The following is a 27,764-nucleotide window of genomic DNA, read 5'->3' on the forward strand; positions in this document are numbered from 1 at the left end:
AGATTCATAAAAATCATTGTTTAATTGTTATTTTTGTTGAGTCTCAGTGTCAAAACCCTAACCTCTTATAAGACTCTTATGCATACTACGATCATCTTGTAAGAGGTTTCTGCACCTCTTTCACTTCACTGAAGAGGAAAAAATATAAAGGGTTTCAAGGGTGTCCCGCTAAATGGATTATAGGCCGTGGACTAGAAGCCTGGAGATTGTCGAACCACGTTAAACAACTGTGTTAGCGATTGTAGTATATTTGTTTGCTTTTATTTTTATTTCGCTGTTAGTATGTGTTTATGACCTTGCTGAGATCAAATTAAGAGAGTAGATATTTTATTTGTAGGTATTTAATTGCCATTCAGCCCCTCCCCTCTTGCATTTACCTCACGATCTTGCACCAATAAGACTGATTAGATTGATTGTGTTGGCAGCCATATTGGGTTGGTTGAGTAAAAAATGTTGCTTGACCAGTAATCCAACTGGTTAGATCAACCGAGACAAGCCGATGGATTGCACCTATTAAACCTAGTAACAAGATGAGTTGTGCGTATTGAGTGGACTAACTAAATCGAGCATGTTGTGTGGACCTATTAAGCCAAACATGTCAAAAAAAGAGAGTAGATTAAACACAAACCAACCATAGACCAATCTCTATCATATTGCCTAAATGAATTAGATGAACTAAACAAATTAAACTATAGATTGAATCATTCCGCTGGTTATAAAATTCCATTTAATACAACCAAACAAAGGAGAAGGACAAGCTACGTTCCCTTTTCATTTCATTCTATTTCATTTCCAATCTGCCCATTACATTACATTCTAACCTACCAATGACACCCATGTGTTTCAAAAGATCCTCTTATTTTATTTTATTAACCTTTGTACCCTCACTATTTATTCTCTCATTTTGCGCAATTAAATAAGCAAGGTTAATACCACAATATTCAACAATCTAATAAACTTGTAAAACATGCAGAAGTTCATGTCATTATCAAATTAAGCTCATTTACTCACGATCCTGCCATTTATCAACAAGTAAAAAACAAAAACTAATGGAAACTACAATACTGTGAGATAAATGACATAATGAATATTGATGTTAAAAGAAATTCAAAACAGGCTTAGAATCTGACTAAAATAATCTAATACTTAAGAATGTGCTGCCCCAGGTGGTACAGACCATGCTGAAAACAAGTTCCAAATTAATCAAGAATGAGCCAGCCTTTTCTCATAACCATTATTTTATTTAATTTAATTATTTTTTTAAGGATAGGATATACTTGTTAGACAAAGATAAGAAACCAAAATAGACGAGGCAACAAGAATAAAAACCTATATCAGATACAACTGCAACAGGTGTTGATAAAGGTTATAAGAATTGCTTGCATGTGAATGACACAAAAACAACCAAACTAAAGTATTGACCAAGTTAACCTACATCAAGAAGCTTTCTCAGTTTTAATAGAACCAAAGAGTTTAGATATGTCAGAATGCTTACGAACATGATGAGGGCATTTGAAAAGTATGTCTTGAGCCTCTGAATACCTTCCTTCTTCGAAGAGGGACTGGAACACTTGTAAATAAACCATAGGGGATGGATAGTTGTTCATGGTCAATGCTTTCAGAAATTCCTTGGCATCTTCAATTGTCCCATGCCTGGATATATAGAAAGGAAAGGGAGCTGAATACGGAGGAAATCTGTGGACCATCATCGACCTCAGAAGCTTCAATGCCTCTTCAAGCATCCCTGACCTCAACAATTGTTGAATCAAGAACTTATAAGTTTCTTGCCAGGGCTTCATATGTGCTCTCTCCACCATCTCATAGAAAAGTCTATAACCAGCATCAGCCATATTCTTACTGCACAAGCCTCTCACCATAACGTCCAGAACATCTCCATCAGCTTCACAGTTCTTTTCAATCATCTTCGCAAATAGCTCCTGGGCTTTCTCGACTTCACCAGCATTGCAGTGACCTTGTATCAGGATCGTCCAGGTTTTGACATCAGGAATGCAACCAGCAATCTCCATTACATCGAGCACATTGCGGGCATCATCAAGTCTCTTAGCCTTACAGAGTCCAAAAACCAACTGGCTATACGTGATGTTGTCCGGCTCATAGCCGTCAAGCTTCATTCTCTCCAGGATCTCGTTGGCGTCATCAAACTTACCAATGGTGGTGAGAGAACGATGGATGCCATCGTAGACCACCTTCGACAAGGAATACCCAGACGCCTCGTACTTCCTCACGACTCTATGGACCAAGTCGAGATCCGGAGCGCCGCTGAGCGCAATCTGCCTCAGCAGAATGCCGCAGTCCTGAATCGCCGGCTTGTAAGGCCCATCCATCATCAGCTCGTACAGTTCCACCGCCGCATTCATCATCTTGTGCTTGATGAAATGCCGGGATACTTTTACGTACGTGTCGATGTCTAGCTCGTGCCCCTTGTCCTTCATCTCCTGGATCAAGCTCCAGAATTGCCCCATGGACTCCTCCCGAGCCATCACCCGGATGAGAGCGTTGTACGCGACGGAACCGTGTTCGTAATCTGACCTCCTTTCAGCCAACCGGAAGAAGTCCAGGGCCTTCTCAGGACGATCCCGGACCTCTCGAAGAACCTTGGAGACCGTGGCCTCCGAAAAAATAAGGTCCAACTTCTTCCCCTCCTCATCGTTCCAGTTCTCAGATTCGAGGATGGCTGTGGCGGCAGCGGAGACGGAAGCTTCAGAGGCGGCTTCTTTAGCTGTCCGGCGGTAGTATTTGGAGAGGGCATTGGGCTCGTGGGGTAGTTTGTGCTTCTTGAAGTTGGCAAGTAGGGTTAAGTAGGTGCCTTGGTCGATAGCGTGGCCAGCGTCGCGCATAGACTTGAGGAAGGCCCAGAAGTCGGTGAGGTGGTCAGGGTAGCAAAGGATGCGGAGCATGAGGTTGTAGGCTGGAGGGCCGGGGGCGAAGCGGTGCTGATCCGTAACGGAGCGGAAAAAGGAGAGAGCTTGCTGGGGCTTTCTGTCGAGCTTATTGAGGACGTAGAGGACGGACTCTTGAGTGAGCGGGGCGCCGGCAGAGGAAGGAAAGACGGCGTCGGAGAGGGGAGAGGCGACGGCAGAGGTGGAAAACCGAAACGGAGAGGAGAAGTGGAGGCGGAGGCGGATGGAGGTAGTGCGAATCATTGCGTTCGCTCGATGGCTTGCCTTCGTCGCAAGAATGAAAGGGCTGTTGGACACTACACACCTACTTTATAGGGTTTTACCATACTTACTTTCTATTTGGATTTTCTAAGCATATTATCAAAATAGCGTCATCCGAATACATGAAAACTGGACTATCAATTAGGTTGTACTTAGGTCAACATTATATATTATAATTATGAATTATAGTTCGCATCCTATCTCCTAATTAATTTGATATTTTTATAATTACGTTATTTAAGTCTCTTCCTATAATTTAGGAACGGAACATATAAATATAATCCTCTTTTATTACAATTATAATTATAATTGTTGAAAGAAATAATACATGGTAGGATGTTTGTTTAGTTTTGTAAACTCATAGATTAACGGATGAATTTCACATGTTTAGCATCAGGGGGTGGATCCAACGGAGGGTGGCATCGGCGGTCCCCCGTCGACGATGAAACCCTTAATATTATGAGATTCCATCGATAGAGATAGAGGATATCGTCCCTTGTTCCGTGTAAAAATCGTCCCTCCATGCTTAAATTCTTAGAGTTTGGTGAGATGGCGGGCCTAAGAGTTAACTCATAAAAATCTAACATATCTACGACTGGAGTGGATAAGAAGTCTAGGAGTCATCACAGACTTTCAGATATCTGGAGATCTCGTTGGCTTATTCGAAGCTTCAGGATTGCAGACTACAACTCACTAATGGGATTCACTAATCAGAAGGATGAACTCCTAGCTGAAACATATCTTATTTTATGCAGGGAAGACTTAGCTTATCACCTTAGCGTGGTAGGGGTTGAATGCTTTTGAATGTTTATCTTACCATTGTCATGTGACATTATAGACTGTATCTATAGTATTTGCAGGAGTTTTATATGGACCGCCAAGTATCCACTAGTGGCATGGGCAAACATGTGCAAACCTAAGGAGGGAGGATTGAAGTTGAGAGATTTAAAGGTTTGGAATCTTGTATTGCTAGCTAAAGTACTATGGAGAAATCAGGAGATGCATGACACCTTATAAATTAGATTTTGGCATCAAGGGGCTGAGTCTAAAAAAGACACGAGTGAGGACACTGTGGAAGAACTACCTCCAGCTAAACCATCCATTTACACTCTGAATGTTGGCACATAGGTGGCTTCCCACTAGAGACAGGTTGGACTCCCTAGAGCTAGAGGATATGAGATGCACATTTTGTGGGCTGGTGGATGCAACACATGAGCATGTGTTCTTCAGATGCAGTCTTGTCAGTGAGCTTGGAAGGAGGATTAGGTGGTGGCTACAGATGAATTTTGAGATGTCCACCTATCAAAGGATGCTCAAGACCTTCAGACAACAGTATAGGAGGACTAGTAACCTAACGAAGGTTTGATACCTTATCATGTCATCTATGATTCACTATGCATGAATGGCAAGGAATCGAAGTGTGTTTGAGAGTGTTAGTTTTGATGTAGATGTGGTATTTAGAATGACAAAAATGTATGTATATTTATATATAGAAAGAGAGAGTTGTTATCCTACTTATCTTATGGTTCTCACCTTGTGAGAACCTTAATATTATAACCCAACTTTAAATCCTAAATTCTAAAAAAAATTATATATTTGGTCCTCACAACGCAAACACCATAAGGCAAGTAAGGTAATACACACGCATATACCTTCATCCAAAAAATATGATGTATCAATGATTAACCGTAGTTGCTACAACATATGCATAAATGACGTCTTATTCAACTCAAGTGGTTAACATATTATAGCAATTATGAATCAAATTTACTATAATGTTTTAGCAACTATGGTTAGCTATGATTAGTAGCTATTATAATATGCGCACTGGTGATCAACAATATATTTGTAACAGCTATAAGTCAGCATTCCTTGCTAGCCTTGAAATTTGAACTCGGTGTATGAGTAATTTGCTTGGTGCCTCGCCGTGCACTTTGCGGGTATTGAATCCCATGAAAGAAAAACAGTAATGCCATTCACATTAAGTTTTATTTTTTTTTCCCTTGTTCTTTTGGAGATTGGCTATTTACTAAATGTGGCCTTTGTAATGGCGCATGGAACTGGAGCAGCAGATGACGCTATTGGCCATGAAGGGAAAATGATAAGTGCTCTCACAATTGAAATGAAGGAATGCCAAAGATGACACCAACTAATAAGAGTTCCCATGCAACGTCTGATTTGCTAAACCAATTTGTTTAGCACTGGTTCTGTAAATTTAAACTAAGACAGGGCATTTTAAAACAAAATAAAAAAATATAGAAGGTATTTCAACAATACTAAAATCCTATAATCATATTAAAAATGACTGAAACTTTGAGAGACATTTTCATTTTTTTTTTTCAAAACTAGAAGTTAAACAATTTTGGCTTGAGTGCATGTTCAGCACTGCTGACGAGCAATCCGAACATACTTTTGTGTTTCTTTACCAATCTTTTAACATATCAAAGCAACAAAAACTCATGAAATTAAAATATGAAACATCAACAGGACATCATAACAATTTCTAAGTGACCGTGTACTTTGAAACGATTTCGCTATGAATTAAGTGTACTTGGAGAAACTTGCTACAGTTGTTCAACTTGGTCCATCGAATTCGACTGCAAGGCGGGAAACCAAATTTCAATCCGAGTCCCCCCAGTACTGAAGGGGGCATCAGGGATTCGGGGGGAATTTACACGTACAATGCACCCATAGTTCTCTAGAATTTCACGGGCAATGGTCAGTCCTGCAATGAAGTTCCAGGTTATGTTGTCTTCGACCATACCTTCCGAAACAAGCTCCGCTCCAAAAGGTGCAAGTGAACGCATTTGGGTCTGCAAGCAATGTAGAAATAGATATATAAGGCAAATCAAGTTTTACATGAAGGGAACATATATGAACATGGAACAGACTCTTATCACACTTGAAAGAAGAAATTTAGTGTTAAACGCTGCAGATATAAATGAAATAGAATAGACTTCAAATACAAAAAGATTTCAAACGAAAGAGGTTTTGACATGTTCATGCCACATGTTATGAAGAGTGTATGTGTAAACTGCAGAGGAATAATATATACAACAGCGTATGTCCCGACTATTTGAAGCTAACCATGTCCTAAGTCCTAACTATTTGAAGCTAACTACATGAGGTTCTCGACATAGTCTGAAGTTAGCTATCCAGAACCAATTAAATCCACACTTTACATTTCATGCTTAGAGACCAGCATAAGTGTGGATCAACCAGAAGTGATTGAGAGGAAAAAAAGAATCAGAGAAAGACTACAATGCAATAGCCAAGACTCACAGGCTTATGTGATCATTGGCACACCATTTAAGGACATGAAAGTAAAGGTTGTCAGCCTATCAGGTTGAGAATAATGACTTGGATCCTCCTCATTTCTAAGTGTATATTCACGATAATTCACCTAAACCTCTTGCATTACAAGCATTAATCTCTATTAATGTAACCTTTCGTGTTGCTCCTTTTTAAACTCCTCATGTCTTGTGAATGAAGTTCTTCGGTCCCTATCACCTTTGTCCATTCTATTAATTTGCTTGCAGGACTGTCAGCACTAGAGTCTCAACAAGTAAAAATTACAAACACCATACGGTTATATACTGCTCATCCAACACCACCTCATGTTGTGAATTTAACATCTAATTATTTAGATTTTCCGATTGATGTCCAAAAAGGTACTTACAGTTAAGCTACTTCTCTTATCCCATTTCTTATTTATTGTTCTGCCTTCATTTCTCCTTAGCTCCACACTCATCCAACACCAGCTCATGTTTTAAATTTAACATCTAATTATTTAGATTTTCCGATTGATGTCCAAAAAGGTACTTACAGTTAAGCTACTTCTCTTATTTCTCCTTAGCTCCACACTTTGTTCCTAAGATTTTCTTCATGCTAGGTGGAGACGAGCAACAGTCAAGGAGATGCATGCTGCTTACAAAAACACATTGTAAAATTATATAGAAGTTAGTATATCTTACTCTTGGCAAGCCCATTATCGGTTAAACATGGGTTTTCATAACAATCATCTAGTAACATTAAGGACAAAACAAAGGCTACATTAGTGATTAAACTAAAAGTTGATTTATAGAATGAATTAACTGGACAACATTTCACCTATGGTTAAGATTTTCTCAGACTATTTCTGACCTTGACATCTATATTTAAGACACCTTCATTAGTTGGATATTAGGAATGTCTTCCACCACAATACTCCAATAAGTATGCATGCAGACCAGGACATAATAACTCGAGAAAGTGGTCTCTATGATAATTAGAAACTTCTCAGATCACTCAATATTTCATCGGAAGACATTCTCCATATTATAATAAAGATAATGCTATCACGGATGATATTATAATAAAGATAGCCATCACGGACATAAATAGTTGGAGTCAAGGAGAAAGTCCATCTGAAGACAAGCTAGAAAATGCATCCGAAAATAAATTAGGAACAAGGAACTCCGCTTTCGACCACCTTCAAGAGCTTGCACCCTAATGTTCCTTCGCTCAAGGGTGACCCCTTTCATCCTAACCCACTCACCGCCCTTTGTTACATACAATTTGGTACTTGATGATAACTACGTAGGCAACACAAGGTTGAAATCTTTTATTAACACTTTCAAACTAAGGATTTGAATGCTCCAAGTATTTCCTTGGTATAGGAAGTGGCCTGCTAAGAAAAAGACATCTATAATATCTATTAGTATGCATTGATATCCTAAAGAAAATGAACATGTTGAAAGTTAAACCAGTTGATATCCATAAGGGAGCTCTTAATTGATCCAAGAAGGTACAGAATATTGGTTAGGAAATTTGAATATCTCACACTTATAATACCAAACATATTATTTGCATAGCTTTTTGATTCTTTTTGTCATGATCATTTTGAGGAGACTATAAGAATTTTGAGCGCCTATAGCATGCTTTAGATAAAGGTTATTTTTATCTAGGTTATCTTTATGTTTTGATTACTTTGAAAAATAGACCAGCGAAAGCATGGATTGCATGAGACTTGAGATAGTTTTCTCCATTTTCTAGTAAAATTAAAGAAAGGACAGCTGTCCACAGATCATTTTTTGCTCATTTTCTCATCCATCGAAGAGTTCTCTTTCCTCCTTTAATCAAATACTTAGGAGAACCAACAACCCAGTGAGCTCTCTGAAGGGCTATAAACAAGTCAAGCTGAGTTAAGCTATGTGTTGTTCAAGCTTGTTTGATAAAGTGGTCAAGTCCGAGCTGAGCTTAAAATAAACCAAGCCGTTAAAATGATTGTTCGAGCTTGACTTGGTTTCTTTTTTATAAGCTTGAGCTTGGTTTGAGCTTCATTCGTTTAGATGTTATCGAGCTCTCAATTTAAACTTGTTTGATTGTTTGAAACTATTACATTTTAAACTTGTTTGATTAGTTATTGAATTTGATAATACAAATTTGTTTGTTAATTTTGAAAGATTTTTTATTTATTTAATAAGTTGATAAGAGTTTTATTGATAAACAGAGTTCACAAACGTTATTCATGAACATGTTGAACGTTAACGAGCTGAACGCATATGCGCTCAAGCTTATTCGTTTAGTTATACGAGTTGTTTAAACTTGTTCATTTAATTGATCTTATGTATATTGAACAAATATAAACAAGCACTTACCAAGTCAAACACCAAACTTATTCACAAATGTTTGGTTCATTTACAACCCTAACTCCTTCAGCGAACAAACAACCCCTACCAAGCTCACAAAATTTATAGTCTCTTTTAAAAAGTTTAGATTTTTTAATTTTTACAAGTTTATTTTAAATTGAGAGATTTTTTGAAAATTTCAGAGTTCGTGTGATTTTTAGGACAAGTTAGTCCTATCTTTACAATTACAGGATTTGGTCTAAAAGGGTTTTATGAATTAATAAAACATCTTTTGATTTAAAATATTTTTCCTCATTAGGTTCTCATAAGTTTGAGTTCGTTGTTGGTGTGATTTTTCATGCCACATCAATTAGTTCCAAAGCCATGTTCCTAGTTCAATCACCATCCTCTCAATCATGATAGTCAATTTCTTCATTGAGAATCAATCTGGTAGTCCATCTTGAAGTGTCGCCCTACCATATTCTCCACCTGTGATAGAGGTTGAGCCAGACAAGATCACATTTGTTCCTCTCCCTAATTGCTAGAACAAACAGAGGATTATTCCTGTGCCTATCATCAACTTCCACACTTCCTAGAACCGAAAGGGGAGTCATCAACAACTCACACCTGCATCTAATGCCAGATTCAGCCCTCACAAATCCACTAGAGATATTTCTCTCCAATGAACCGCAAGGTTGTAGTATATTGATCCGCAAAGCAATCCTTATCGCCGATATATCCTTTCCTCCCATTACTTGCATTAGGGGTCATGCCTGTTCTAATCTAGCAAGCCTCACCCATGCCCACTAACCCATGCCTGATTTAAAGCACCTCTGCATACACTCTTTCTGATTCCCGACCCAAAGAAGTCTTTCCTCTCCATGAGGGTTGCATCACGCATGGCTCGCCTGACACTTCTCCTCCAATCTCACCACTTTGGAGATTTTCAACATTGCATCATTGCTGGAGAGCCAATCTAGCCTCCACTTCTTTCACCATTGAAGAAGATCACATTGAAACCGTCTTGTTTGTTCTCTCCTATTGTAGATGTTCTCCACCTCTCGACTCTACTACTATATTGATCGCCTCAGATGCAAAACTAAAGTTTGTGTAGGCTCCTATTGCAACCACAACCACGCACAAGCCGTTAGTGTTGGAAAAATCATTGCTCAAATCCCTAGATTTGCCATAACTGAGACTTTGCAACCCAGATCAATGACAATCTTGTCACTGCCACTCATCTCCGTCATTCATAGCTTCACCACTATTCAAAAGAGTAGCACACCACTAATCTGCACCACGGCCCATCGCCTACCCATCTCAATTGAGACGTGGTGCATGATTGCCACACACCCATCTTCAACAATCGAAGCATTGTGGCTCAAGTGATGAATAACTAAGATAGCCCTCCTGATCTCCCTAATTTCTTTAGAACTCAAAATTTTAATAATATCCCAAATAAAATCATATGTCAAAATTGTCATTCTAATAGAAATTATCCCATTTATAGATTTTACTCTACATACTTGATACCTTAAATTGCATTTATCACTTATTTTTTTGTAGCTCTTCCTCATTATATTTAAGAAGTTCAAAATACAACAATATTCCAAAACTATAAACATATGCCAAAATTGACATTCTAATAGAAGTTATCATGTTACTCAAAGAGGTATTATTCTATCTACATGATACCTAAAGGTGCATATAGATAACTCTTTTTTTTACCTCTCATGTTAAGTCTCCAATAATTACTTCTACATGAATGCCCAAGAACAATCTGCAATATATGAGATATTTTGCAATTTTAATGCGTTCAAGGTTCAAAATCTCAAGACAAAGTTTTGACTTAGTGTCGGTGAAGAATTGAAAGTGGAAGGAGGAAGGAAATGATGGAAAGAAGAAAGATGATGACCGCATATATAAGTTTGAACTTTATGCCCCATCTAAAATGATATAATTTTGATATTGTGTTGTACAAACACAAGCTACAAAATTACAATTCATCATAGCATTCATTATAGCATGCCAAGAGATATTAAGTGTCGACATAACATGATACTTATCAACATGATTGACACACCAACATAAGAGAGATCTCCTAAATAGTAGAGTTTAAGTAATTTATTGGAATAATAGGTTTCAACCATATTACCAGGCATGATATAAGATTTCAAACCATGGTCCATTTTGTAACTAAAATAACTAAGGAAAATTGTAGATTTATTGTTTGTGTCGATGGACATATCGACCCTCACCCTTGTAGAAAAATAATAAAAAAATGGTAACTCAAACTCTGAAGGAAGAAAAATTGAAAAGACAACTTTATACTTACCATGTAATGCATGTCAGGACCATCATCATCGATTATGACTAAAGCACCACCAGCAGGTGCTTCAGCTGCATATATCTGAACTTTCCCACCAATCTGTGTACGCAATAAAGCCCCTTCTATCAGATTACTAAGTGCTTGTCGTAAAGAAGACTCTTCAACAGCAACTTCTAGGAACTGAGAAAGTTCATTGAGCTCCAATCCTCTTTGCTGCCTGATGGCCAGAGGCAATGCAACCCCGACCAGATCTTCTAATATATCTGAGACAATGCATGGTCTGCCTGACATTAACATCAAAGACAAATGTCACCTGAACTAGCTTGTGACAGACCATAAACATCAAAGACAAATTTCACCTGGACTATTTAGTGAAGCTTTCTGATACAGTATATTGAAATCGATAGAATAAGACTCTTTTGGAATACAAACTTCAAGCTGTAGGGAGGGCTAGGAAAGCAAGAGTGTAAAAGCCCTAGATTCCTAAAAATACATAACAGAAAAGAAAATTGAAATAAAAAAGTTATATAAGTCATACAAAGAACACCAACATCAGATGTTCTCTAAGTCATAATGATTCTCCTGAAGAAACCAAGCCATAAAATGTAGCACAAAAATATTCTATTGGCTAGATTGTAAGTTTATATTTCAGACATTTTTATAACAATAGAGCCCGTGTTTGTTATTCTGTTGTAAGGTCAACATGAACAAGAAACCTTAAATGGGGAATCTCTACCACTTAATTTATGCAATACTATAAAAATGAAAGATGAGACGAACAAAGGGGAAAAGATATTCATTTGATAAGTATGCATTTTTTCCAAAATAAAACTTTTTTATACCAATTATTAATAAGATCTATTTGATTAATTTGTATTGTTATCTTAATTTGGCTTCATTCAACCTAACCACAAACGATAATCTCCTAGCCACCCTAAAAAGTGTAATATCAAGATTATAGCCAAATTAAGGATTAATGATGTTATTAATGAATAGATTATTTTGATTTGGATTTGGCTCTTTTGAAAATCCTTTTGTTATGTCGTGCATGTTTAGATGTCTATAAATATAAAACAATTTATTAATACTTATTAATCTGCTTTATCACCTATTTATTTAAAAGCGTGAAATTACCTTTTTTATCATTGTTTTGAGAAGATGGCTTATGTTCACTATAATATGCATCTTTAATTAAGAATCATAACAAAAGAAAAGAAGAAAAAGCGTCCGATGGCTTGGAGCCATTTGATATTGGCATCATTCAGAATGAGGATAATCAAATAATAGAATAATGGAACACTATTGAGGTTGAGAATTCATTACTTGATCAAATAAGAAATCCACCATAAGCATCTCAATTCTTTATCCAATTTCTATTACCCGGATCTCAGCCGAAACATTCTCGTATCTTAATCCCAAACTCAACTAAAGCCCACACAACTAAAAGTCACAAAAAAAGAAAAGCTCCTATAGTTTTTAGGAAACAACAACCAAACATTTATCCCACTAAGTAGGGTCAACTATATGGATCCTTTTACACCATTAGACTCGATCACTTACTATATCCTTATCTATGTTTAAATGAATTTTTTCTTATTTTATCATTACTAAGCAAGTCTTTTTTGGTCACCCTTTTCTTTGATTAATATGCGTATTTATCATAGTTTCACATCCCCTGAGGCATTTCTTGATCCTTTACATATATATCTATTTTATCTCAAACACATCTCTCTGAATTTTCCCTCAACTGGTGTAATTAGACCTTACCCCAGGCCAGGTCCAGTCCGGACCCGGCCTGGGCCATAACCGGGTCAACGGGTCGGTTGCTAGTCGACCAGATTCGCCGAGCCAAACCAAAACCGGCCCGGCGGTTCCGGTTCCTTAAATGCAAAACCGGCGGATTGCCGGTTAACCGCCGGTTCGACCCACTGGTTCAACTAGTTTTTTTTTTGTTTTTGTTTTGGTTTTTACCCGTTGGATCCGCCAATCGACGGTTCCTAGCCGATGAGAGAGGGGTGGGGTTTTTTTGATATTTTTTTCAACGGTTATGATCATTTAACCGTTTTTTGATCAATGGCTATGGTTTAGTATTCGTTATTATCCAAACTCTATAAATAGAGCTCTCATTTCATCATTTTCACACACATCTTCTCTACTCTTAATCTCAATTTCGTATTCTCTATACATTTTCGTCTTCATTTCTACGTACTTTCGTTTTCAATTTTCAATTACAATGGAAGGAGGTCGTGGAGGTGCATCATCTCAAGCTCGGAAGGGAAAGGAAATAGTGAATCCGCGGAAGGAGGACCCCAACATTCAATCCACCGATGATGAGATCAAGCACCTTCCGAATCCGACACCTGAAACACAAGGAAATACCAATGCAATTACTTCTAAGGTTCGGGAAATTCCTCCTCTAAAATCTTCTATTTTCACTAAACATTTAGAGAAAGTCACTCTTCCGTCAGGAGAAATGCGTCAAAATGTAAGCACTATACTGCTTCCTACAAATTCCAAACTGGCGGCAGCTATGGGTGGTTGAAACGACATGTAGAAACGAAGCACCCGACGGAATATGGACTCGACCGTTCTCAAATACAATCATCAAGATTTTCTTCAACTAGTGGTAGTACTGATTCCGATTTATTTTTATATTCGGATAATAAATTATGAGAATTATTAGCTAAATTTATTTCCGTAGAACATCTTTCTTTTAGTTTTGAATCTAAATGCACATTTGAAGATTTTTGTAAAGAATCTCTTAATCCATGTGCTAAACGTGTTCCTAGGACTACACTTACTCGTACAATTAAAAATTAATAAAACCAGGAAAAAAGAATTTAATGGATGAATTTAGTAAATTAGATAATAAAGTTTCTTTATGTTCCGATATTTGAAGTGATCATTGGCAAACACATTCATATGTGGGTGTGACATGTCATTGGATCGATAACTCTTGGAACCTCCAAAAAAGATTGTTAGCTTATAGAGTTTTTGATAAATCGCATAATGCTCATAACATCGCACAATTATTATGTTTAATTTTAGAAGAATATGGATTAACTCATAAAATATTTTCAATATCATTAGATAATGCTAGTTCTAATACCGCTTGTATAAATGATCTAAAATTTGTTTGTCAACCTATTATTGGTGGTTTATTTTTTCATATTCATTGTGTATGCCTTGTTTTAAATTTATGTGTTCAAGATGGATTAAAAATTTTAAAAAATTATATTAAACCAATTAGAATTGCAATTTCTTATTTATGGTCTCATCCATCTATAATGAAACAATGGGGTAGGTTTTGTAAAACTAATGAAATGAGACCTAATAAAATTCCACGTGATGTACCAACATGTTGGAATTCAACATACCAATTATTATAAGATTCATTTCAATATAAAGAATTATTATGTTCATTTTTTGCACAAAATACTAATACTAATATATATTTATTTTCACAACAATGGAATATTTGTAGTAGTATTTATGAAATTTTAAAAGTATTTAATGATGCAACCGAACAACTTTCCGATGTTTATTATCCCACTGCTTAATTAGTTTTAGAAAATTTTTCTAATATAGTATTAGTTTTAAATGAACATATTAATAATAAATCTTTATCTTCTTGCATCTTAGCAATGAAAACTAAATGGAAAAAATATTTTTATTTTATTCCTGAAATTTATTTAATTATATTTGCTTTAGATCCTAGATTTAAATTAGAAGTTTTACAAGAAATGTTAACTTTATATTATGACGTTTTAATTCCAATTAAAGATTCTTCTTCTCCTGATCCAGTTAATATTATATATAATGTTAGAATTTATTTATATGATATTTATAATCAATATTATGCAAAATATGGAACACAAATTAATATTTCTGAAATACAACAAACTACTAGTAGTAATTTAAAACTTACAAAAGCAAAACTTTTATTAAAAGAACGGATGAAACGTCCACGAGGATCCTCAAGTTCCACATAGGAACTTGAGAATTATTTTACGACTTCTTTTGATTTTGATAAAGCAGATATCAAAAATTTCGATATCTTAAAGTGGTGGTCATAGAAGGCTTAAAGCTTTCCTGTCCTCTCCGATCGCCAACAAAATTTTAGCTTGTCCAGTGTCACTGTCGTTGTAAAGCAGACATTCAATGTCGACGACAACATATTAGATGAACAACGATCAGCTTTGTCTCCCGACTCAATGGAAGCCCAAGCATTACTGGACGATTAGACTAGAGTCAAGAAAAGAATCCAAGGAATGCAACTTTCAGATGACGAAGTTGAAGATTTTGATTCTGAAGGAGCGAATACAACATGAACGGGAAATGGAAGTGAGTGACAATGTAAAAGGGTAAAAATGTACAAGAACTATGTGCGCTTTGATTCCCCTATACCCTAAGGGGATACGTAGGCAACTTAAATAAGTGCAGGCCCTTTTTTTAAATAATTTTTAATTTTTTAATATAATAATCTTGAACCGTGGCGAACCGTGATGAACCATGAACCGTAACCATCCAAGAACCGTCAAACTGCAGTTTCGAACTGTCGGTTCCGAACCGTGGTCAGGTCTAGGCGCAATTCTAACTTTTTCTCTAATATTTTTATTTCTTATCTTCTCTATCTTCGTATGTCCGCACATCCTCAACATCCTCATCTTTGTTATTCTTATTTTTGGTTCGTGTACTCGTTCGTAGTCCAACATTCAACTTCATATAGCATAGCAGGTCTAATCGTCATTTTGTAAAATCTACCTTTAATCTTTACAAGCATCCTACAATCACAAAAACACTTAATCCCCTCTGTCATTTCAACTATCCTACTTATATCCTATGTAAAACTCTATCAACTCCTCCATCATAGATACTTAAGCTCTCAATTACAGATAACTTGTAATCTTCTATCTTAATAATTGTTTTAATACGTCTAATTTTACTAAACTTAAATTTTATATATTCTATCTTTATTCTACTAAACCTAAAACTTTTTATTCCAGCATTTTCTGTCAAAATTCAAGCTATGTATTTACTCTTAACATATCTCATTGACCAGTTCATCCATGACTAATCAAAACAGACATAGACTTCAAATAGATCCTTTATGCAATCCTATATATAGGAAAGGTTTTAGTTAATTTGTCTGGAGTTTTCACTCTTGTCATTATATCCTCGTATATATTCTTAATTATTTCAATATATGATATGCTACCATCTTTCTTTTATAAAAAAACTCCATATAATTTTCCAAAAGACTCTTTCATAAGCTTTTTATAGGTCAATGAATATCATGTGTAAGTCTTGTTTCTTTTTTTGATAGTTTTCAATTAATTGTAATTGTCTGAGGGGATATATAACTTTTATCATCGATCTTTCAACTATAAATCCAAATAGATTTCGATCACCTTGGTCTCCTTAATTTTTTTTTATCACTATTTCATAAAGTTTTATGGTATGACACATTTGCTTAATAATCCTATAATTTGCACAATTTTATACGTTCCTTTATTTAATATAGAGGACCAGAGTATTTACCCCTCTATTATGATACTAAAATAGTATCATAATCTGGTTTGAGATCTTAAATCTTGATCCATTTATAAATTTCCTAAAGAGGGTAGTTTCCTGACAGTGCAAACAATTTTGAAAGAAAGTTTCATGACTGAACTCTGATTTTAGCTCAACTGAATATACAAATGCACAATTCAAAATTGCTTTGGAACTCAATGCAATAAAGTACCTGATACTATTTTGTTGCAGTGGCACAAGCCAAAGTGGTGGCATAGGCATCTCTAGATCCTTCTTTCCAGAACTTAGTGATAATGGTAGTAGTTCCTTCTGTGAACTATATGTATTAATTACACTTGAGCCATTATCAGATGGCAGTGATCTCAACAATTCAGGATGGCTGGATTTTAAATCAAGGGTTTTCTTTAGTGTTTCTTCATTGCATCGTGCTATGTTAACCTGGAAAAAACCCAAAACAGTCATTAGAATCATTCCATGGTGTGCGAGAAAGCAGTACCTACTTGCTAAAATCCTAATTTCATAGTGGAAGGAAAATCAAGTTAATAAGATCACTTTTGAATCAAATTGGATAAAAAGCATGCTGAACTAAAATTAATGCCAATTTAATAACCTAGAAAAGAAATTAATTTTAGAAACTATTTGTGTAGTAAAAGTAAAGGTTGACTAAATTAATTTGTATAGATTTGGTGAAATTTCATAATAATCTATAACTATTTTTAAATATGAATATGTGAGAAAAGTAGATAGCTGAAAATAGTAATTAATGGTTCAAGAATTGTTCAAGATGAATTAAATAATTCCAAATAGTTTAAATTTTAAACAAGATTGACTATTGATTGAATTTACTATTGACTTCACATTTGGATCTAGCTAAAGATATGTTGTGAAATTAGGATAGATTAAAATTTCAAACCCTGTCACCTTGCACGATCAAAATGTTTCATTTTGGGCAAAGGACGACACACAACACAAAGCAGCACAAAGTTAAACCATTGTGTCACTCATTTCGGAATAGTACTACCCATGTTGTATAGGACCTTGTGGTACTAGGCTTTGTCCTAGTCAGCTCATAGGGAATCCAGAATCTTGAAGTGACGATGGACTTTGCTGGTCATGGGGAAGAGTGAGAGAAGATTGAGAAGCTATAAATATCTCAAATTAAAGAGAAGAAAGCAAAAAAAAAATCACAAGAGCTTCGAGCATCGGCAAAAGTGGAAGTCTCCAAATAGATAGACTGTCAAATTCAATGACTTAGTCGTAATGGAGGACTTAGATAAGGTGTCAAGTAGAATTATAGAAGTTGCCAGCCTACCAACTTCTGGATTTGGCAATCACGAGTCATGAACGTGGCGGCAACAATGCACGAGGTTTTGATAGGCTTGTAGAAATTGCAATTCCTATTTGTGAGTCATGGAGGGATAACACTTAACCCTCCATGACTATTATTATATTATAATATTATATTTGTATAAGATAATATATATATATAACTTTATCTTGGGTCTCAATTTTCTCACATCACCAGACCGAGCTTTTCTGCTTACTAAAGATTATGCTCTATTCTTTCTACCCCAATAGTAGTCCTTACTGTTTCCAATTATCCCTCTGTAGTTCAGCCTCTGACTGCTCCATCACATACAACAGAAGCCCAAACTCAGTCCTCTAACACCACTTGTCCGTGTACTATCAAAGGGACTTGCAAACAGTCTCCTCTTCTGTCAACTTGTAAACTCGCTTTTTCTGAATATCAAGAAAACTGGACTCACTTGGCTGGACAAGCCCAATAAATATTTCTTCTATTTGGGATATTCCTACAGATCTGCTCTTTTGAAAACAATTGCTTCAAACAATCAATACCCATCAACTAGATTTAGACTCTATTATCTCTCGATTAGAAAAATTAGACGACAATCCAACCAAATACTGGGAACGCGACAAAGTCTATTGTAAATTAGCAATAAATAACCCTGACCTAATCATAAAGGCGCAAGATTTAAGATACACAAATTGGGAAACAGAAGAATGTAAAACACATATCCAACAATTACTGCACTTAGGCACCATTCAGAGATCTACCTACCGACATAGAAGCCCAGCTTTAATAGTCAATAAGGGAGCCGAACAAAAACGTGGTCAATCTCGAATGGTCTTTAACTACAAAAGGTGAAATGATAACTGCCAGGAGGATGGTTATAAAATACCCGATAAAGACCAACTCTTGAATAAGATACAACATTCTAAATGGTATTCAAAGTTCGACATGAAATCAGGCTTTTGGCAAGTAAAGGATGCACCCAGACTCTATCGAATGGACGGCTTTTTCCTGCCCAGAAGGCTACTTTGAATGGCTTTTTATGCCTCTTGGTCTTAAAGTCGCTCCTCAAATCTTCTAACGAAAAATAGATGATATTTTTAAAAATGTTTCTCTATTTACCTGTGTTTACATAGACAATATTTTAGTCTTTTCCAAAACTAAACAAGAACATTATGCCCATTTACACATAATTTTTAATCTCTTTAAAAAACATGGTCTTATCATTTCACGGAATAAAATGAAACTGGCAGTAACACATATTGAATTCTTAGGGCCGAGATAGGCCAAGGACAAATCACATTACAACCTCATATCTCAACTAAACTTCTTGCCTTTCTGGACAATATGGAAGATATTAAGACTCGAAGAGCGTTTCTAGGCCTTCTAAATTATGCACGACCATACCTTAAAGACATAGGAAAAATTAGTGGACCTTTATACAATAAGACATCTTTGACTGGACAAAAATATTTTAAACAACAAGATATAGCCTTAGTTCAGCAAATTAAGCAATTGGTCAAAACTATTCCCCAATTAATCTTACCTCTTAACTCAGATTATTTAGTTATTAAAACAGATGGTTGTGAAACATGATGGGGAGGTATTTTATACCCAAAAACATCCAAATATGAGCTTAAATCAACTGAAACCTAATGCAGATATGCCTCAGGAAAATACCACGAAAAAGGATATCTGACATCATTAGATTATGAGATCATTGCTTAGAGGCTTTTAGATTATTTATTTGCAATAAACCAGAAATCCTTATTAGAACAGACTGTGAAGCCATAATCAAATACGGTCAACAAACTAAAACAGTTAGGAAAGGCCTCAGTACAAAATGTTGGCTAAAATTTACAATATTATAATCAACAAAGGACTCAAGATACAATGGGAGTATATTAAAGGAGATAATAATTCCTTAGCCGATACATTATCAAGACTACTGCATTAACTTTTGCTATTTACTTCTTGAGATACTATTACAGGATGGACAGACCAAAGAAAGTTCGCACTTTTCTACCAAAATCATGTGTTTTAGTACCCAGGATTTACAATTATTCCCACAACCCGAAGATCATTTTCGCTTTGCTGGCAGAGACAGACTTGATCACATCCAAAATTGTTTTATTGACAATATTTGGCATAGCTAGTGCTAGAGGAAGTGACTGAACTGGTGTTAGGTGATACTGGTTCGATTACTATATTAGGAAGAACTGTAAGTGTTTGTGTTCCCTTATCACATGAGCTAACATTGGTCATTTCTTACCTTCCACAAGACAAAGGCATGTGGTAGATAGGATAGCAAGTACACCAACATTGGTGATACTTAGACAAAGGAGAAGAAGAAATTCTTCGATTAAAACATTGTCAAATTTTACACGTCAATTGAATTTTGCCTAATACAACAAATAATATATACTGCTATAATATAGTGTTTAAAGTTTTAAATTGCTAGTCCATACCTAAACGAACAAGTGGAGAGATCAAAACATAAATACTATCATGCAAGTAGTGGGCCCTTATGGAGTTATATTCATATGTGATAGTTGTACAAGACTAACAGAAGTGAATATCAACAACTTTCAACTATATTGCAATAGCATGGTTATATTTAACAAATCTATTAATGCAATTGCATAATATGATGATGTATCTTACATATATCAACTAACACATAATATAATTTAAGATATAAGTGTAAAACATATAATGTAAGTAGTCACGAATAATGATGTCAACTTCAATAGAGTTGAAGAGCTATTAGAGCAGCAACATCTAATAGAAAAAAGTATTGAACTAATGAGTCATACCATGAAACTTAAAAAACGAGTAATAGAAAAAAACTAAAGAAGAAGACTACGGTGACCGAAAATCAATTTGGATTCATGCATTAAAGATTGACAATAGAAGTTATACATCTAAGGCAACTAATTGAAAAGTATCGAGACAAATGGTATTCGTAAACCTAGAAAAAGTAAAGTTCAAAGAGAAATTATGTGGAGAATTCTAGAAAAGAAAGGTGTTAATGTATAATATATTGAAATAATTAAGGATATGTATGAGGATATAATGAAAACTCAACGCAATTAATCAAAATATTTCCCAAGGGTTACATCAAAAATTAGTTCTAAGTCCTTATATTTTTACACTAATCATGGATGAATTCATTAGACACATCAAAGAAACATTATTATGTTGCATGTTTTTTGCCGATATTATTTTAGCAAATGAGACAAGTCGAGTAGATACTAAACTCGAATTTTGACGGAAACACTAAAAGTGAAAGATTTTAAGGTTAGTAGGATAAAAAAAGAGTATATGAAATTTAAATTTAGCAATAATAGATATAATAAGACAATTGTTAAGATAGAATATGACGAGTTGTCTATAGCTAAGAGCTTTAATATTTATGATCATTTTTCTAAAAAGATGGAGGAGTTAATAGAAATATCTTACATAGAATACAAAGTAAAATGGTTGAAATGGAGGAGAGCATCATGTGTTCTTTGTGATTATAAAATACCTCTAAAACTTAAAGGAAAGTTTTATAAAATAGTGATTAGACCAACTATATTATATGGAGCTGAATGTTGGGCTATGACTCATGAACATAAACAAAATATGAGAGTCGCATAGATGGGGATGTTAAAGTGAATGTGCGGACATACGAGAACGGACGGATAAGAAATGAGAACATTAGATAGAAAGTTGGGATTGCACCTATTGAGGAAAACTCCCATAGACACGTTTTAAATAGTACGGATATGTACTTAGAAGATGAATAAATGTTGTTATGATATAGTAGGGGATAGAGCCCAATGGAGTAGATGATTCATATAGCTCACCCTAGTTAGTGGGATAAGGTTTGATTTATGTTGTTTAAACTTGACAAATAACCATAACCTATCCCAAAGACTTATATATAGGCCTTGGTTGTCATTATAAGGAAAATTTTAGGAGAGAGATTCCTACTCCTTCCCCTTGACTTTTCATATTTTAAAACCTTCCTAATCCTCAAAATCCACCTTATCTATAAACATCACCTCCTTAATAAATCTCATTTTTGCTAAACACATCACCACCTCTTTAACTCATATTAAAAAAAAATCTTACAACATAAAGGAAACTTCACCATATCAGAAATCTCACTCCTTATAAGAAAAACCTCCACTCCATATGAAAACCATCTTCATCTTAATAATATATCTCTTCACCTTAATGAAAACACCTTTTCACTTTATATGAAAAACCTCTTCACCTCACAAAGAAAAATCACCACCTTATAAGATAGACCACCACAAAGAGTTATCTCCACCTCTTCATTCTATCAGTCATCTTCGCCTCATCACCTTATAAGTCTCATGTCAATTAAAGTTTCACTTTTTCTACTCGAACCAAGAAATAGTGTCACCTTAGCTAGTTTATGAAAACTAGGTTTAGAATAAAGTTCGTACAAACTTAGCCCATGTCATATGTGAATACATGAGTTAGTCATATTCATAAAACCTAGTGTGAGCTCCATTGTCCACATCCGACCACCATGGACCAAAGTACCATATCTAAGCAATACCCTCAAGCTAAATCAAGCATGTCTTAATATCTAATTCCAATTTGACCATATCATGTAGTGTTAAAACTTTTAAATCCATGTCTTATACACACAATGGAGATCCAATCAGCTTTGCTATATTGTTTCTTGCACTCTGCTTGTCATTTCCACCTGAAACTGAAATGTTATAACATTGTAATCTCATAAATATTTCATAATAATGATATCGCCAACTCAAGAGAAGGGCTGGAAATAATTTTAGATCCCCAGTTTTTTACACCATAGCATAACTCAGGCTGAAGTACCATAACATCAGAAGGATCATTTCATGGGTTCTCTGACAAGACTAACCTTGGTGAGGTAGACAGAGTCTTGCAACTGTTGTAAAGCATCTTTCATATGATCACCTTGCACAAGTAGGTCCTCAATAATATCATATGAAATCTGCAATAGATTATAGGAAACAAAATCCTATTAGGCAAATAGCTAGAAGATGCAAGCAAAACAAAATTACAATACAAACCTCACTTCTCTTTATATGAACAGATAACATTTTAGTCAGAGCTCTGATACTAGAAAGAGGACCACGAATCTGTAAAAACAATTAATATTAGGTAATAGACCAAACCAAGGTTATTTAAGCAACGTGGAACAAGACTGACTTGTTCAATCAGATGATTCATTCTGACATTATTTTGCCAAGATGACTGTTGAAGAAGCATTCCTTTCTGTTTGTTGATAAAAAGAATAAAACAAAGTAAAAGACTGAACAAAAAAAGACTAATCCTTTAAGATAATAACATTGAAATATGATACAAGTGTAAAAACGTGCTCCCCAATGAAAAAAGGAAATAAACAAACATAACTCTTTCAAACCTTAACTTGTATTTGGATTAGGTAGGACACTGGCAGCAAAGGACAAGTTATGCCTAGCATTAGTGCATCTGCAACCAATCAGCTGTCATGGTCACTTCCTAGTTACAGAAAGCAGTAAGTGCAGTCCAAAGCTAAATCTCTCCTCAATGAAAACCAAGTCATGTAGATGCCTACGATTTATCTAGGTATTTGGCATGAAAATAGACTAACCAATAGATAGATCTTATAACTGATGAAAGATAAATTAATAAACTGGTCCATTGATCCATTCCCAACAATTTCTGAAACCTTAACTGCTATGTATATCCAATAACAGAAAGGAAAAAAGAAGTACACCGAGTACAACATATTGAATTATCTTTAATGCTTAAACTAGAAAGCAATTAGTGAAGGGGAAAATAAATCCTACAATAAAAAAGTGTAATTCACTAAAATCAGTCTGACCAAAACTTCCAATCAATTAAAAACAAGAAAGCTACATGGACACAAGTCAACTTCAGAGTTTATTCCCAGAAACCTTCGACTAATAATTTTCATGTTGTTGAAAATGAACTTTTGATCTTTGATTTTCAGTATCGTATCCATGTTTTGATGCATGTGCAGTAATGGATTGGAGTTGGAGGAAAAAGATGAAGCATAGAAAGGAGTTTGTGCCAAGCATGGTTTTAAATCTTGTACCTTCCCAAGCGAAATGGTTGAAACATATCATTTTGATAAATTATCGAAATTTGATAATACACGGTCTCCTTCCTTTTGTTCATCTCCTTCCTCCTTAAACCTTCAATCTGTCATCGGCATCATACATCCAAGCGTCAACACAATACTAGAACAATATCTTTCCGGTCAAAGATTGAAAGTACGACACAACTCTAGATTTTGAACCAATGTTGTCAAAATCGCGAGTCGGAACGTAGAATCGCACGATTCTACGCGTTTTTGGTGGCATTCCGCGTTGCGTGCCCAGGCGGAAGCGGAATCGGGTGGAATCGTGCAGAATCGCGTGGAAGCGTAGCGGAAATCGTAGACTCGTAAGAGTCCAGCGATTCTACCCGAAATGTCCGTTGGTTTTCCAAGACCGGAAGGTCGATCGCAACGATCAATCAAACACGGGTCCAAGAAACCCTAACTTTCCTAAGTCGCGTCGCGAGCCATCGTCGCCGCAACTACTGTGCTTCGTTCTTCTTCAGCAACCATCGTCTCCTTCACGTACGCATCTGTCTCCTCCTCCCTGTGCGTCCGGTGTGCATCGACCGGCACTGTGACTGACTTCGATTAAAGGTACGCCACCATCCGCCTCTGTCCCTTCTCCATCTATCTCATCTGTGGGTCTCTGTTCTTTACTTCTTTGGTCGTCTCTGTCCCGTCTGCATCTCTGAAGGCTGTTGGCCACTTCTGTGGTTCGCGATCTGCTGTTGCAGAGTTGCAGTGTCGTTGGTGAAGCTGAAGCTGCGTGGTGGTGTTCTTGTTCTTCTTTAATTTCACGAAAATGAGTAGAGAAGCTAGTGTTGGTGGGTCTGGTGAAGCAAGCTCCAATAGTGCTGTAGCCACTCCAAGCGTAGCTTCCACAACTAGTGGAACTTCAGATTCCAAAAGATTGGCAGTGAATGCTCCTGGAAATAGATCTGATCCAGGTTGGAAACATGGAATTGCAGTTGATGAAAATCCAAAGAAAGTGCAATGCAAATACTGTCAAAAGGTGATAAATGGAGGGATTTATAGACTCAAGCATCATTTGGCAGGAACACAAAAGGATGTTGGAGCATGCAAGGCTGTTAGTGATGATGTAAGGAAGGAAATGTGGAAAATTGTATCCTCATTGCAAGAAAATTTAATAAAGAGGGCAAAGGAGATTGAAGGAAGATCAAGTGATTCAAGTCCTCTTGGCCAATATGAAGATGAGGAGGTGGAGGGTGCAAAAAGACAAAGGCGAGAAATTGCAAAGAATCCTGCTGATCTATTCAAGAAAAGGGGTGTGAGTAGTCAAACTACCATCAATGGCATTTTCAAGAAGAATTTGAGGGAGGAAGCTTGCCAAGGGATTGCCTCTTTTTTCTACAATAATGCTATACCTTTTCATGTGGCAAAAAGTGATGAATTCAAGAAGATGCTAGACTTGGTTGCAAGACATGGTATTGGCTTTAAGCCTCCATCCTACCATGAGATTAGAGTCAAGTATTTGAAACAACAAGTTGATTGCACCAAAGAAGTTATAGAGCAGCACAAAGCATTTTGGAAGAAAATGGGATGCACAATTATGACTGATGGGTGGACAGATAAGAGGAGGAGGACTATATTAAATTTCTTGGTTAATAGTCCTATGGGAACCATTTTTTTGAAGTCAATTGATGCATCTGATATATCTAAAACAGCTGACAAGATTTTCAAGTTGATGGATGAAATTGTTGAAGAAGTTAGTGAAGAGAATGTAGTGCAAATTGTCACAGACAATGCAGCAAACTACAAAGCAGCCGAGGAGATGTTGATGGGGAAGAGAAAGAGGCTATATTGGACGCCTTGTGCAGCTCATTGCATCGATTTAATGTTGGAGGATTTTGAAAAAAAGATACCAATACATAAAGAGACAATTGCACGAGGTAAAAAGATCACAACTTACATCTATTCAAGGACTGCGCTTATTTCTCTATTGCATCATTTTACCAAAGAAAAGGATTTGATTAGACCAGCCACTACCCGTTTTGCCACATCTTACTTGACTTTGGGTTGCTTGAATGACAATAAGGGAGCATTGATTAGAATGTTTACATCCAAAGAATGGAAATCTAGTCAATTTGCAAAGACTAAAGATGGAAAGGTTATTGAAAATGTGGTAATGGATAAGGACTTCTGGAAAAGCATTATTACATGCTTGAGGAGTGCTTATCCTTTGATCAAAGTCCTTCGTTTGGTAGACTCAGATGAGAAGCCTGCCATGGGGTTCATTTATGAGGAAATGGACAGGGCCAAAGAAAAGATACAAGCTGCCTTTAATGGTATTAAGAAAAGGTAACTTAATTTATTACTAATTATTAAATACTTGTATAAATTTATAATTTCTTGGAAACTAATTCAAATTTTTCTCACTCTTTAGTTACTTGCCTCTATGGGAAATTATAGATGCAAGATGGGATAATCAACTACATCGGCCTTTGCATGCTGCGGGCTATTACCTTAACCCTCAATTTCATTACAGTCCTAATTTTAAAGCTGACTTTGAAGTGAAAAGAGGAATATATGATTGTCTACAAAGGATGGTTGAAAGTATGGAAGAAGTAAAGAAGATTGATGCTCAACTGGAAGACTTCAAATATCGAAAGAAATTCTTTGGTAGTGCAGTAGCCACTTGTGGAATTGAAACCAAAACTCCAGCACAATGGTGGGAATCATATGGTTATGAACATCCTGAGTTGCAAAAGTTTGCTATTCGTGTTTTGAGCTTGACATGCAGCTCATCTAGCTGTGAGAGGAATTGGAGTGCATTTGAGATGGTATTGCATTTCATTCTTGAATGAAATTACCTAGTTGTATGTGATTATATGAGTATGTGTTAATTGATTTTGTTATTATTTAGGTCCACACTAAGAGAAGAAATCGTTTGAAGGCAAAAACGATGAATGACGTAGTCTTTGTGATGGCTAATTCAAAATTAGCCAAGAAGAAGGAATTGAGGAAAGTCAATGACTATAGCATTGATGACCTAGCTTCTGATGATGATTGGATTGTGGATGATAGTGAAAATTTAGATTTGGATGCTTCAAATGAAGATTTGGTTCCAGTTGAAGAAGGACCTAGTAGTGGAGCACCTCATGATGATTTGGAGCTGCCTAGTTATGATGATGATGAAGTTGAAGAAGGTGGAGATGCCATGGAGGATGCTGGAGATGAAGAACACATGGAGGATGATTATGAATTCATGAATTTATGAAGCTTAGAACTTGACTATTATTTTTCATGTTGTAGACTTATATGTTATCTAAAATTTGTGACTTATGACTTATTTTATGTGTGGATTGTAGAAGACCTTATAAATGTTTAGTTTAATCAAATGTTTAATGTGTTTTTGAGGTTATTAATCTTATCTATGTTATTTTCTATGAGTATATATATGTTTATATATAATTTTACATTTTGGTAGAAACTTACGATTCGTGTTACGATACTACGAGTTTACGATTCTACAACTCCCTTCTGTTTCAACGTAGAATCTCGATTTTGACAACCTTGTTTTGAACCTTCGTGTCAAGTTGTATTGAATTTCTATGATTTACCAAAATGATACATTTCAACCATTTCACCCGGCACGATACAAGATTTCAAACCATGATTTCAAAATTGATATTGATCTATACTAGACCTTTCCTTTGTATAT

At 35.8% G+C, this 27,764-nt stretch overlaps 3 protein-coding genes across 4 annotated transcripts in view; 1 reads left to right on the forward strand and 2 right to left on the reverse strand.

Moving 5' to 3' along the window:
* Window positions 1-1,330: 1,330 nt before the first annotated feature.
* On the reverse strand, window positions 1,331-3,222 carry LOC121971792 (pentatricopeptide repeat-containing protein At3g48250, chloroplastic-like). The gene has a single exon (XM_042523224.1). It carries the CDS (start codon window positions 3,162-3,164, stop codon window positions 1,437-1,439), a length of 1,728 nt encoding a protein of 575 aa, XP_042379158.1. The 5' UTR covers window positions 3,165-3,222; the 3' UTR covers window positions 1,331-1,436.
* Window positions 3,223-5,613: 2,391 nt separating this feature from the next.
* LOC121971794 (chloroplast sensor kinase, chloroplastic-like) overlaps window positions 5,614-27,764 on the reverse strand; it is a 28,974-nt gene continuing 6,823 nt past the window's right edge. For both annotated transcript variants that reach the window (XM_042523226.1, XM_042523228.1), the window contains exons 4-9: window positions 23,185-23,250; window positions 23,046-23,114; window positions 22,874-22,966; window positions 16,867-17,093; window positions 11,127-11,400; window positions 5,614-5,995 (exon numbers count right to left, since the gene is read on the reverse strand). In XM_042523226.1, the coding sequence (XP_042379160.1) occupies window positions 5,747-5,995; window positions 11,127-11,400; window positions 16,867-17,093; window positions 22,874-22,966; window positions 23,046-23,114; window positions 23,185-23,250 (978 nt within the window). In that variant the 3' untranslated portion in view covers window positions 5,614-5,746. The remainder of the gene's footprint in view (window positions 5,996-11,126; window positions 11,401-16,866; window positions 17,094-22,873; window positions 22,967-23,045; window positions 23,115-23,184; window positions 23,251-27,764) is intronic.
* On the forward strand, window positions 24,857-27,589 carry LOC121971793. The gene is made up of 3 exons (XM_042523225.1): window positions 24,857-26,401; window positions 26,487-26,883; window positions 26,967-27,589. The coding sequence occupies exons 1-3, from the start codon at window positions 24,885-24,887 to the stop codon at window positions 27,318-27,320; spliced, it is 2,268 nt and encodes a 755-aa protein (XP_042379159.1). The 5' UTR covers window positions 24,857-24,884; the 3' UTR covers window positions 27,321-27,589.

Source organism: Zingiber officinale, chromosome 4A (assembly GCF_018446385.1).
Source record: "Zingiber officinale cultivar Zhangliang chromosome 4A, Zo_v1.1, whole genome shotgun sequence".
Taxonomy (NCBI): domain Eukaryota; kingdom Viridiplantae; phylum Streptophyta; class Magnoliopsida; order Zingiberales; family Zingiberaceae; genus Zingiber; species Zingiber officinale.